We start from the raw sequence: 14045 nt of genomic DNA on the forward strand, positions 1-14045 counted from the left end.
ATCTTTTCCTGGGATTGTATCAGCTTCAACAGTATAAAGAGTTCCGATGGTTCTAAACCCACAAGATGGTCATTAGGACTTCTTCATAGGGGTTTCTGCCTTCAGGTTCCGTGTTGAGATGGGTTTGTCACTGCTGGCTTTAGTCCTTTCCTTGAGTGCTCTGCTCTGATGGGACTTTGGGGAGAGTAGTTAACAGGTGGGTAGTGAAATCAGCCGTCAGAGATTTGGATTGTACTTTTCATTCTTAGAGCTTTCAGCTAATCTAGGGAAAACCCAGAGGAAGAGCAGCTCCAAGCCTGCAACAGGGAGTTCTCAGGTTGAGCTTTCCTCACATTCCTACAAGGTGCCAGGCCTACACCCAGCCCTGGAAAGTAGTTCATGTATGTGCCCCTCCCTTGTAAACAGAGGACAGACACTAAGGGACAGGCAGCTCTCTGCCAAAGAGTCTGCTGCAGATGATTGGCACGTTAGTGGTTCTGCCAGTTTTGATGTGAAGTGTAGACTTGAGCCCAGCTCTGTAAATATTCTAAGGAGAGCTCACTAATGCTCCAGACATGTGCTGTGCTTGCTGGTCCACTTGGATTGATTTTCTGTCTATCAGTTCAAGCACAGTTGAGTCTTTTTGTTATGAGGAGGGGATTTTTTTTTCCTTTGAGTAACTTTGAGTAATAGTTAACTTTTGAGTAACTGTGCTGTCAAATCGGGGACTTGTTCAATTAAAAGTCTAAAAATCTTATGCCGTGAGTAAGCTTTTGCTTCAGTGTGGGTGAGACAGAGTGAGTAAGACAGCAGAGTGTGGTGGCTCACGCCTTGAATCCTAGCACAGACAGGTAGATCTCTTGAGTTCTAGGTCAGCTGTGTGTACATAGCAAGTTCCAGGCCAGCTGGCCTACATAGTGAGACCGTGTCTCAACAGAGAAAAAGGAATGAGTAAGGCATGGATGAGCTCCAGGACAGCAGGGAAAGTGGACCTTTCTTCCTCCCCCAACTGAGCAATAGTAGAAATGGGAGTGTACAAACAGATACGGGATTTGTGTCCCAGACTGTGGGGTCATGCACAGGAGAAGCGAGCAGCTGGTGTGAGGAGCACTGAACTAGCTCCAGGTCCGCCACTGTGGACTGTAACAGGTTTGTTCCCTTACAGTGCGGTGTGGTTAACAAATGTGTGGATTAAGGTTATATTAAACAGCCCCTCAGCGACTTCCTCTTTAGAGTCTTCTAGTAAATGGTCACAGTTTGCCTATTTGTTACCCTATTTACTAGATTTTTTTTTCTCCTCATAGCCAAAGATCAGACCTTGTAGCTTTTTGTGTGTGTGTGTGTATGTGTGTTCCTAATTTCAAGCACAATGGAGCTGCTATCTCTGTTGAATGACTATAATTGATGGATGAAAAAAGATGACTTTAAATCCCTTTTCAAACCAAGAACTCTCCTGTGGGTGCCTAGTTATTGGAATTGCTGTTAAAGTTCACAGGGAAGGAATGTCTTGTACATCCTCGAACCTCATTGGCACATTCTGCCAACCTCTTCAATAGGGGCCTCTTCCTCAGTTCCTTTCCAGACCTTGTAAATAGACAGTAGCCTAGATCATAACCGAGGATGAACAGCAGTAGGACTCTTCCTACAGAGAGCAATGAGTCAAAGTCCCTGCTGAGACACAGAGCAGAGAAGACACATGTAATATCTGTTTCCTTAACAGGAGGGTATACCTTGTAGTTGAATTTTCTTATGATCATTGCTTAGTACTACCACACAAAAAGGACCAGGGTCCACTCGGGAGGCAGAGCCAGGTGGATCTCTGTGAGTTCGAGGCCAGCCTGGGCTACCAAGCGAGTCCCAGGAAAGGCGCAAAGCTACACAGAGAAACCCTGTCTCGAAAAACGAAAAAAAAAAAAAGGACCAGGGTCCTTTCATATATGTATACAGTGCATTAGATCCCATTTAGAATTATCTTAAGCAAAGTAGATCTCAGAAAACTCTTAAGCAGCTTCTCATCTTGGAAACACTCAAGTCCTGAGGCCTCATTTTGTCCCATATCTGCATTTTCTGTTGGTTTGGCCTTCGTTGTATTTTTGTTTAACCTCTCTTAATTTTGCTTATTTATCCAATTGATCTTAATAATGAATAAGCCCAGTGTGTAGGGGAATGAACTAGCCTGACATCCTCTGTATCAGTGTTATCAGAATAAGAATGTTTGTACCACTCCCGAGTCTTATGTTTTTGGTGTGGGCACTAACCTGTTGACCTATCCTAGGGCACAAATAGCCCACAGTCCATGGTTTCGTATTAGGTTGGAATGATAATAGGTCGACTCAGAAACGATTCCCTTCGGCATTAAACCTGAGGTTATCTACACCCATAGGCCAAATGCAAGTCAGATGGGAAGGAAGCTGAGAAGGCACTGGGAGAGTAAGCATTGCAGGGCCAGCCTGCGCTGCCTGCATATTTCAACTCTTGCCTATCTCTGTGAAGCAGAAAATAACCTCCAGTTTCCTCCAGCAGAGAATTCATTTTAATTTTATAAAGCCCAAAGCAGGCTGGCAAGATGGCTTGGTGGGTAAAGGCCCTTGGCACCTGACAGTCCAAGTCTACAAGCCTGGCATCAATGCCCAGATAAAGGTGGAGGGAGAGAATCAACACCACAAAGTTGACCTTTGATCTGCACATCCCTGCCCCCCACCCACAAAAAAATAATGTTTTTTAAACCCATGTTCTTTCTATAGTTTCCTCCCTCGTATCACCTTCTTATGAACTCTGGTTGCCTCCTGTTTGCCTTGTCTCATTCATGTAACGTTGACTAGAAACATCAACCTGCCGAGACTCGAATTTGGCATTTGGGGTTTCTCCCACAGCACATGATAGATAGCATCACTGGCAAGTAGAGCACAGGCTGTACATTCTCTGCTTTGGGATGTTCTCTACCTCCTGGGAAAAAACCAGGCCCCGTTTCCAGGAGTTGAAAGGCAGTTGCCTTTAAAAGGCCCTGTTACAGTGCTATGACTTCTTGCTTGTATGTAGTAGGCCCTGGTTCTTACTCTGTGAAATAGTCCCCTGGGGCTTCAGAACACAAGTAAGGACAGTGATTCACAGTGGCCAACAGTTAACTGCACCTTGACCCCTATGCCGGATGCTGTTTTGGTCCTTTATATGAACAGTTCCCACCATCCATGAGTAAGCATTCAGTGTAGATTGGGAAATCGAGACACATGTACTTGAACAATTAGCCTTGAGTCATTGGAACAGAGCTAGAATTTGGACCTATGCATGTGACTCCAAAGCCTTGTCTGAACCCCACCGTCCTCCTCCCTCCCTGCAAGCAGAGACTTGCCTCACACACAGAGGTCTGAGGGCTGAGGGCTTCCTGTCAGCTGTGCAGCTGAGCAGTCATGTGTGTTAGGCAGGAAAGGCGGATTAGGATTCTACCCTGCCTACAGTTTCCACATAGAAAAGAAAATGCCCTAAGTACAAGCTTCCATTGAGACAAATGGCTCCAATCTAGGGAATCCTGGGACCACCAAAACAAACAAACAAACAAACAGTTAATCCAGAGACCAGTGTTCTTATATTCATTTTTTTTTCTTTCCATAGGATAAAAAGGTCAAGTGGCATGAGCAGCCTTTTGGGGAAAATTGGAGCAAAAAAACAGAAAATGAGCACCCTTGAGAAGTCTAAACTGGACTGGGAGAGCTTCAAGGAGGAAGAAGGGATTGGTGAAGAACTGGCTATCCATAACCGAGGGAAAGAAGGGTAAGGAGTAGTTCTGTTCCTCTGTGGCCTCAGAGCTCAGCAATGATTTGTTTCAAACCATCCTGTTTAGCAAGCAGGAGTTTTTCACTGTGCAATGAAAATGGAGTGCGTTGGTTACTGGGGAAGCTCTGTAAGATGAGGCAGATCCCATCTGTGAGATGCCACTGGGTGGACTGTTCCCCTGGACTGAGTTTGCTGAATTAAAGCTCAGTGAGCTGTAAGTCTCCTGGTTTATTCACAAGGCTGGGTCTGGCTTATGGCAGCTGGCTTGTCCTAATCTGAATCATTTGGTCTTCTGAGAATTGGGTTAGTTCAAGTGCTTCAAAAGCAAAGGAAGCCAACCTAGTGCCAGGATACTGTCACATTATCATGAATGGTTTGGTTACTATGGTCCAGGGCATAGTCTGACCATTTTCTACAGCCTGTAAGATATATGCAAGGCCATTGCTGTACCGTTTCCTATTCACTCTGGAGTAAACCAAAAATGACCTTTTCCGTGTTAGTGTTTATTTTGTTTTCCCTGTGGGAGTGTTGAGAAAGGATCTCTCTCTGTAACCTAGTATAGCCTCACACTCATGGTAATCCTTCTGCCTCAGTCCTCCAAGTTTGGGATCACAGGCAAGATCCACCACACCCAGCTTTCCTGTATGTTTTTTGGTAAGTAGAAAGAAATGGGGCTCATTTAGTGCTGAGGGAGTGCAAGAGAAACCTAAGGAACACAGGCACATGGCTTCAGTCAGTATTCCTCACTCCTAAGGTATTGAACAGCCGTTTACATAGTCCAGGCTTCCCATCAACCCTGCACCTCACCAGTAAGATCATCTCTCTCAGCATGGCAGTCATCTCAGCTCCTTTACCAGTAAAATCGGTATAATCTTACACCTGCATTCCGGTGAAAGCAGAATGTATGTGTCACTTACATGGATGTAATATGTATAAAGCACTTTGAAGAGAACTGCCGTAAAGAGCCTTCAGCAGCTCAGGAAATGAAAGAGCAGCCATGAATCGGCAGATTCGTCACTCAGTTTGACTTTTCTATCTGAGGCAGTAAAAGTTAAAATTCTCTGAGGCCATCGAGCAGAGCAAAACTTAACTATCAGGGGCTGGCGAAAAAGGGAGACACACACATACACTACCTTCAGGATCTTTCTATCATCTCCTTCTCATCTCTTTGTTTTCTTACCTCTACCCAGATGTGTCTCTTCTGGGTTTTTGTTTTTTCCCCTTACAGCTTATTTACCCCAGCAGAATCTTTCAAGCAATATGAAAGTTACAATGTGGTTACATACTATTTTTTAAGTGAATGATTACAATGATTACACGTTGTTTTTTACTTGTATTTCCCTTATGATTAAACATTTTATGTATTACAGGTGAAAAACAAATTCTTCCCAAGAACCCGCATACATTCATGTCTAAGCAATGTGTTATAGATTAACAGAGGGTAAGCAAGCAAGGTATTTTTCTCAGCTAGTTCTTTTACTGGCAGGCTGCATTTTGTGGTTACAAAGAAAAGATCAATTACTTTATTATTTATTATTTAAAAGGTAATCTTATTAAAAAATCTTAAAAGAATCATACATCTAAACTTTTACATATGCAAGACAATCAGCTCTACTTTAAATCCTCGGGTACATACCCACTCATCTACAGTTTTTATGTCAGGAAGCTGAGGGCAGAAATGGGTGCAGGAATTAATCATCACCTTTGATCACCAACCCATCCAGAGCAAGAAAGGTATGTCAGCCAGCAATGGCCAGGCAGTCATTGTTTGGTTCCCTGACATCAGTGAGTCCCTCACTCACCCTTTGAATGTGTGCCTTTCTGAACTTTAAATTGTTCCCTGAGAATTTTTCAATCTCAAAGCTGTTAACAAAACCATCTTAACCTGGGGTTGGGGATTTAGCTCAGTGGTAGAGCGCTTGCTAGCAAGGCCCTGCGTTTGGTCCTCAGCTCCGGAAAGAAAGAAAAAAAAATCTTAACCTAACCTTAAGTCATTTTTAAAAAGCTTTGTTTTAGCTATGATGCACACCGAAACCCATAAACACCTTACCCAATATCAAAAAGAACTTGAGCTAACTCCTGGGACTCGATTGTTTTCCTTAATCATTAACCTAAACAGCTCTTCAAGAAAAACTTGTAAGACCTAGCTGTGTGACACTTCCTTGTTCTTATTTTCTATTCTGCGTAGACCTCACTTTATCAGGGGCAGGGGCAACACTTTAAACAGTACAGCTTAACAAGAAATCATCTTCATAATAATCCACAGGTAAAAATGCCCAGTAGAGTAGGATATTTCCATGAGATAATCACACTACATTAAAGGCAGGGAGGATTCCCCTAACACCCAATCACACCACGCCAGATACCAGAGAAAGATGGCAGTGGCAAACATGTAAAGGCACAGCAGTAGCAAGAGACATTCCAGAGACAAAGCTCCTTGCCTATCCGAGATTCAGCCCCAGTGACTTGCATTCTGGTGGGCCAATCTCCTGGAGTCAGTTGCCACCTGCTGCTCCTCTGACATGGCCACTCATCACGTGATGGCCTGTATAAGTACATGTTATCCAGGTTATTAGCCTAAATTAGCCTTTAATCCCAGTACTTGGGAGGTAGGGTGTCTTAATTAGGGTTTTCTGTTGCTATGAAGAGACACTATGACCATAGCAACACTTATAAAAGAAAATATTAATTGAGGCTAGCTTACAGTATCGTCATGGTAGGTGGCAGTGACAGCATTCAGACAGACATCGTGCTGGAGAAGAAGCTGAGAGGTCTACATCTTGATCTGCAAGAGCACAAGCAGCTGTGTGTCAGAGTGGGTATAGCTTGAGCATATATGAGACCTCAAAGCCTGCCCCCCCAACCCCAGTGACACATTTCCTCCAACAGTACCATACCTCCTACTAATGCCATTCTCTGTGAGGGCCATTTTCTTTCAACCACCACACAGGAGGAGATAGGTTTCTGTGAGTTTGAGGCCAGCCTGGTCTACATAGTGAGTTCCAGGCCAGCCAGTAAATAAATAAAATATACCCTAAATTATAATTAAAAACAAGTAGGGGCATTGTATTTCTTTTTCTTAAGATAGGACTTCACTGTGTAGCCCAAACCAGCCTGCACAATCCTCCTGCCTCAGCCTCCCTAGTGCTAAGTGAGATTATAGGCATGCATACCACACCCAGCTCTGGGAGTAATATTTCAAAATAAGACCTTAACATTATTTGAACCAAACTGGGCGAATTTTTGTTTCTGTTGTTGTTGTTGTTTTGTTTGTTTGTTTTGTTTCTTTTACAATTTTATGGAGAGGTGGACACATAGTGGGTTTCAGGTCTCTCCTTTTTTTTTTTTTTTTTTTTGGTTTTTCGAGACAGGGTTTCTCTGTGCAGCTTTGCGCCTTTCCTGGGACTCACTTGGTAGCCCAGGCTGGCCTCGAACTCACAGAGATCCGCCTGGCTCTGCCTCCCGAGTGCTGGGATTAAAGGCGTGCGCCACCACCGCCCGGCTTCAGGTCTCTCTCCTTTAATGGTGGGTACTAGGGATTGAACTTAGGTCGTCAGGTTTGGCAGCAAGCACCTTTACACACTGAGCCATTTCACTGGCCCTGGAGATATTTCTAAATGTCTTAACATTTAAATCAACCTGGAAGCTATCCAATATGTTTTAAAATTTTTAAAAAAGATTATAAGCTTGCTTAACCACCAGATCCAAGTCAGTCTAGCTAAGCTATTCAATTTTGCACAGGGATCTACATAGCAAAAGAAGTGCTAGAGTATGCTACACTGGATTGCCTCTGTGAGTATTGATTATGTGGGTTGAACAACATTCACTATGTTCAAGCAGATAGAGATCTTATAAAAGTAAGGAGCAATGCTGTTAGAGATAAGGGAGTGTTAATAAAATACAGAGTGGAAAACAAGATTTAAAAAGGCACCTACCCAGTAAGGAGGTGGTGGCACACACTTGGGGAGTCAGAGATGGGCAGATCTCTAAATTCAAGGCCAGCCTGGTCTATAGAGCAAGTTCCAGGAGAGCCAGAACTATACACAGAGAAACCTGTCTCGAAAAAACAAAACGACAAAAAAAAGACACCTATCCAATGGCTAGAGAGATGGCTCAGTAGTTAAGAGCACTGGCTGCTCTTCTAGAAACCTGGTTCAATTCTCAGCTCCCATGTGGCAGCTTTCAGCCCTCTATAACTCCAGTCCCAGGGGATCTAATGTCTCTTCTGGCCTCCATTGGCATCAGGCACAGATACATATTTAGGCAAAACAGTTATATACATAAAATATAAAGAAATTGAAGGTATCTACCTACTGAGGACTTTTCAGAAGATGGGAAATGGTGTAACTAAGATGGGGATGTAGCTCATCTATAGAGCACTAGCCTAGTTTGCATGAAGCACTGGGTTCAATCCCCAGCACCACATAAACTGGGCTTGGTACTGCAAGCTTGTAATCCCAACCTTGGAGGTAGAGGCAGGAGGATCAGAAGTTCAAGATTATCCTTGGCTACATAGAAAGTTCTAGAGCAACCTGGGAACAGCCAGACAAATAGAATAGAAAGCATATAGGATGATAGGTTTGGGGGTTTTGTCTTAAGATATTTTTTTATTTTAATTATGAGTGTGTCTTTGGGTATGTGCACATGCTTCAGATACCCTGGAAATGGAATTACAAGCAGTTATGAGCCACCTGTGTAGGTAGGAACAGAATTGGGTCCTCAACAATAGCAATACTGGCTGAGCCATCTCTGTAGCCCTTAGAATGGTAGATTTAAGACTACATTTATCATATTTTTATTGAATGTAAATAAACAAAATGTTCCAGTTAAAAGTCAGAAATTAGCCGGGCGGTGGTGGTGCACGCCTTTAGTCCCAGCACTTGGGAGGCAGAGGCAGGCGGATCTCTGTGAGTTCGAGGCCAGCCTGCTCTACAGAGTGAGATCCAGGACAGGCACCAAAACTACACAGAGAAACCCTGTCTCGAAAACCCCCCCCCCCAAAAAATTAGAAATTAACAAGTTAAATTTTTAAAAAATCAAAGCATAATTTGGCATTTTAAAAAGATTGGTGAAAAATGTGGGATGAGGAAATGTTGAGAGGAAAGAAGATGATTATGTAGTACTAGCCAAAGGAAAACTGATCCAATGACATTCATATTAGACAAAGTCGACCTTAAGACCAGAACATTACCAGTGATACAGAGGGCAGTCTCTTCATGTGGCAGACATCGGAGAGGAGAATGGTTACATTGGAAAGTACCACTTACCGTGATCTGCTCAGGCTTCATATAGCCATTCTCTGTAATTCAGCAGTTCACTCTCAACTTTATTCCCAGCAGAAATGCAGGTATGTACTGACAATATGCACAACATACAAAACAAGAAATAACCCAACGGTCTGTCTCTAGTGTTACAGTTAAATCAAATATAACCGGTCTGCACAGTGGGCTGCTGTCCAGCAATGGGTGTGAACACAGGCGAGTCACAGAAGCACTGAAGTGTGAAGGGGGAAGGGAGGCTGCGGCTCTACTGAAATGAAGGTCAGAGCAGGCAAAACTAGTACATCAGTTTCAGAAGAGTACACAGGATAGAGTTCTGTTTATGTCAGAATCAGAAATGGCAATAGCAGCAACTAGAGGTCAATGGAGAGAGACATCAAAAAAAAAAAAAAAAAAAAAGACAGTAGAACTGGAGATGGTCCCATGGTTTAAAGTGCCTGCTGCTCTTCCCGAGGACCAGAGTTTAGTTCCTAACACACATCGGGCGGCTTACAACCACCTGGGACACCAGTTCCAGAGAATCAGGTGCCTTCTTCTGGCCTCCATAGCACCTGCACTCACTACACATACACACATGGACATATAAATTAAAAATAGATCTTGCCAAACATGGTGATGCACACCTTTTTTTTTTTTGTTTTTGTGTTTCCAGACAGGGTTTCTCTGTGTAGCCCTGGCTGTCCTGGACCTCACTCTGTAGACCAGGCTGGCCTCGAACTCAGAGATCTGCCTGCCTCTGCCTGCAAGTGCTAAAAGTGGGATTAAAAGTGTCACCACCAGCCGGGCGGTGGTGGCGCACGCCTTTAATCCCAGCACTCGGGAGGCAGAGCCAGGCGGATCTCTGTGAGTTCGAGGCCGGCCTGGGCTACCAAGTGAGTCCCAGGAAAGGCGCAAAGCTACACAGAGAAACCCTGTTTCGAAAAACCAAAAAAAAAAAAAAAAAAAAGTGTCACCACCATCACTCCTGTCGTGATGCACACCTTTAATCCTAGCACTCTCATTCAGTCCCTGTCTCCAGGTTCCTGCCATGGCTTCCCTCCATAATGGTCTATAACTCGTAAGTCAGATAAATCTGCACTTTTCCAAGTTGGTTTTGGTTGTTTCCTCCCAGCAGCAGAGAGCTAGCTAATGCGAGGACAGGCACTAGTCCCAACTCGGTCAGTCATCTGTACGGTGGAAACCTTTCCTAGGCCTCTCCCGGTGTTAGAGTAATGAAGCAAAACGGCAAAATGCCGGCCTTCCGCAGACTTCTGCTCACATTCTTTTCTCCCACTTGCATTAACTGACCACCCCAGACTCAGACCTTACTGGAAAGCTGGATGCTTTATCCATTGAAGTCCTGGCCAACTGTTTAGGAATATTTTCCATGGTGATGGGGTAGAGCTTGGAGGCATCTCTCCAAGTCTCCCAGGCTGGCTTTTCTGCCTTCCCAAGCAAACACTGGTTCTAAGACTTAGCCACCATTTTCTGCCAGTGACTCAGAACAGAAGGGCCTTTCCTCCCCTCTCCACTTCTCCCGAGGCTTGCTGCAGCCCAGCCTGGGTGCTCTTCCCTTTGTGAGGTCCCTCCCCTCCAGGCTCTGATTTGTCGGCTCAGATGCCACTCTAGAATAGCTCCACCACCTCGGTCACATGACCCTGTTTCTCTGCTGTACTAAGTGACTGATGTTGTCATGTTGTGTTAGTGTGCAGTAAGCCCCCAGAGCAGAGGACTCCTACCCTGTAGGACTACCCCAGAGACATGCGGGTCTGAGTGCTTCTGTTGCCCACCAGAGCTGGAGTTCACCATTGCTGTGCTGTTCGTGCAGCACCAGACATGCACAGCAGGCCGGCACCCTCTGACCTCTTCCAGGCTGGGTTCTTTGACAGGAGGTACTGGCATCTTCCCTGATAGTGCTCCCTACTCTTTCCTACCCAGTGTCCTGAATGTCAAGATAATTGAGGCAGAAAAGTAATATGAGTCAAAAGATCCCAAAGATGTCAGAGCCTATTGTGTATAACCCAGTTCTAGAAGGGAAACTGGAAAATCACCTCAGTTCTTGATGCTATTAGTGTATTTTGTTAATGATAATAAAGGCCTGCTTGTTCTGCCAGGCCCAGTGGCCCACACCTTTAATCCCAGCACTCGGGAGGCAGAGACAGGCTGATCTCCATGAGTTCGAGGCCAGCCTGGACTACAGAGTGAGATCCAGGACAGCCAGAGCTACACAGAGAAACCCTGTCTTGAATGAAGGAAGAAAGGAAGGAAGAGTAGAGTGAATGAATTAATAAATAAATAAATCTGCTGCTGCTGCTTAAATGGGCCATAAAAGACTATAGTAGCATGAGAGGATGACACACTCCTTCAGGCCAGAAAAGTAGCAAGACCAAAGAAGAGTAAGAACCATAATTCCCATTGCACCTGTCAGCCAGCAGATGTGTTCTGGAACTTGGCCCAATTAAAGTGCCTGGAAACCCCTGCAGCCCAGTTGAAGTAGACGAACTCTCAGATGGCCTTCAAGGCAGCCCTTCCTCAGGAGCATTTCCAGTCTTGGTCTCGATTCCAAATGTCCTGGTCTGAGGCCTTGCAGATTATGGCTGTTGTTATGTTGATGAGAAGCGAGAACCTAAACCCCAAACAGCTCGTGTAGCCGGCTTTTACAAAGCACTTCTTGAGTTTCATTATGTCCACAGAGGGGCATTACATTTTATTCCTGTTTTACAGAGAAGGAAAAAAAAAAACAAACACAAAAAGCCAAAAGTTAAATACCTATACCTTTCCCCAAAGTACAGATAGTAGATATCAAAGTCATTCTCGTCCACAGCACCATGTCAACCTCTGCACATCAGCAAGCTCAGCTCTTGGATGTAAACCAAGCTGTCACAGGATCCTCTTAGCAGCTGCCTGTGGCTGTGAACAGGGGAATAAAATAGCCAGACCTGCCTTGATGGCCTTTGTCTGGACTGCCCTGGAGAATTGGGTTGCATCTGTGCATGTGCCCTTGTTGCTGTCTGAGGCTCCCTTGGCCTCAGCTTTGCCCCATTAGCATCTATTCTGCACTTTGTTTTCAGTGGTCTCCAGGCCATCTGGAACCTGCAAGCCCTTATCCATGCTCAGTGAGCATCCCAATGTAAGAGTCGCTTCCTTCTCCTTCCTGCTCTCCCAGCAGATTGAGAGCTCTGTCCTGAAACACCCACACGTGAGGCTTACACAGTACCATCTCTCGCCTGTGTTCATTGCTCTTCTGCTGGCTCCTCCAAGGGGCAGTTAGCATGCCTGCCACCAAGTCCCCCATTTCCACGAGTACTTCTCCAGATCCAGGATAGGCAGGGGCTGGGAACGACCGAGGTGAGGCCCTCGGATTGTGTCCACACCTCCTCACCCAGGTCCCCATTCTTTGCCTTTATCAGAGGAGCATACAGTTTGTGCCGCTGCTCTCTCTGCCAGGGAATCTGAATTTCAGATTTAACTGGGTCTCCTTTATTTCCACTTACTAAATCTGACAACTCTGACCCAAGGGACTTGTGTCAGTCGGGCCTGAGCACAGCCTTTCCATGTGTTGCAGCTAATCTGGCCTCATTGACAGTTTGGACACCACAGCCTAATTGCTGATCCAGACAAGGCGGTAGTTACTAGTTTCAGACAGCACACATCCCAACTTGGGCCATCTGCTATCCTCAAGACCCTGATGGAAGTTGGCTACCTAAAATCATAGTGACAGTATTAGCTACCGGTTTGTTGAGCTCTTGTTCCATGCTAAGCATTATTAATATACTATTTCATTTACTCCTCAGAGCAGCCCATCTGAGTAAGGAGGGTTTGTCTCCCTCTAGCTTTTCTTTTGGCAGGAGGAGGGGGTGTAAGTTTTTTTGATTTGGGATTCTTTTTGTTGTTCATTAAGACAGTTTTTCAGGATCCAGGGAGACGGTTCAGTTGGTATAGTGTTTGCCTAGTGTGTACAAAGCCCTGGCATCACATAAGACAGGCATAGTGCTTCATACCTGTAATCTTAGCAACTGGAAAGGTAAAGTCAGAAGCTTAAGGTCATTCTGGTCTATATATAGCAAGCCATCCTGAAATACATGAGACCCCGTCTCCAAAAAAATAAAAATGCAAGAGTGGTCTTTGGCCCAGGCTAGTATAAGAACTCACATCAGTCTTCTTGCCTCAGCCTCAGCAGTAGTGTGTGTGTGTGTGTGTGTGTCTTTGTTGTTGTCCCCTCCCCCTTTTAATATGTTAGGAAACTGAGACTTGCTAAGTTTATATGACTTGTCCAGAGTCACACAGCCAGTGAGTGACAGGATTCAAATTCAGCTTCCACTGGCCTCAGAACCTGTATTTTCTGACTAGTCCTTGGTAGTGTGTGGAGGATTAGTAGCACAGGCTCATCTGGCAAGCAGGTGGGATGGGCTTCACTTCAGGATGCTGAGGGGCAGAAAAACAAGACCTGAACTCAGCAAAGAACACAGGTTCCTGGACCTGGTTACATTTTACCATGAATGTAATAACCTTGTAGTGACAGATGCACATTTTCCACGGTGCAACAAAGAAAAATTAGTGTAGAGATTCAATTATGTCTCCCATTTTTAATGACAATTTTGCTCCCTCAATAGATTAATTAGCAGCAGAGAGTTCCTCCCCTCAAGCAAATCGCAGCACACTTTATGGCAAGAAAGGGTCCATTAAAATGCAGCTGTGTCTCATTAAGCAGCCAGGCTCCCTCCTGAGCATCATGCCTGCCAGCATAGGCTGGCCTCCCTCCCACCCTGTCTGGGAAGACTGAGGGAGACCTCGAGGGAGCCTTCTGACCTTGGCTTGAGAGCTGGAGCAGAGCTCCAGGCTTCAGGGGAGCCCTGTGTGTGACTATGGATGCAGAAGTGTTTGGTCTCATTGCTAGGGGAATTCAGGAACTGGCCTCTTCCTTATGCCACAGAAGCAGCCTGGCCCCAAACTAAGGAGAAGGTACCTAGGGAAACAGCAGAGGAAATCAGATGGCTTTGCAAACCTTGGCTAATGGTTCACCCTCAGAGTAGTCCT

At 45.0% G+C, this 14045-nt stretch overlaps 1 protein-coding gene across 3 annotated transcripts in view; it reads left to right on the forward strand.

Moving 5' to 3' along the window:
- Window positions 1–14045, forward strand: part of Cfdp1 (craniofacial development protein 1) — a 110275-nt gene that overhangs the window by 78154 nt on the left and 18076 nt on the right. For all 3 annotated transcript variants that reach the window (XR_008216043.1, XM_052729604.1, XM_052729603.1), the window contains exon 6: window positions 3589–3747. Coding sequence is in view for 2 of the 3 variants with exons in the window: in XM_052729604.1 (XP_052585564.1) it covers window positions 3589–3747 (159 nt within the window). In the remaining variant the exon portion in view is untranslated. The remainder of the gene's footprint in view (window positions 1–3588; window positions 3748–14045) is intronic.

Source organism: Peromyscus californicus, unplaced genomic scaffold (assembly GCF_007827085.1).
Source record: "Peromyscus californicus insignis strain IS unplaced genomic scaffold, ASM782708v3 Scaffold_8__1_contigs__length_139910024, whole genome shotgun sequence".
NCBI lineage: Eukaryota > Metazoa > Chordata > Mammalia > Rodentia > Cricetidae > Peromyscus > Peromyscus californicus.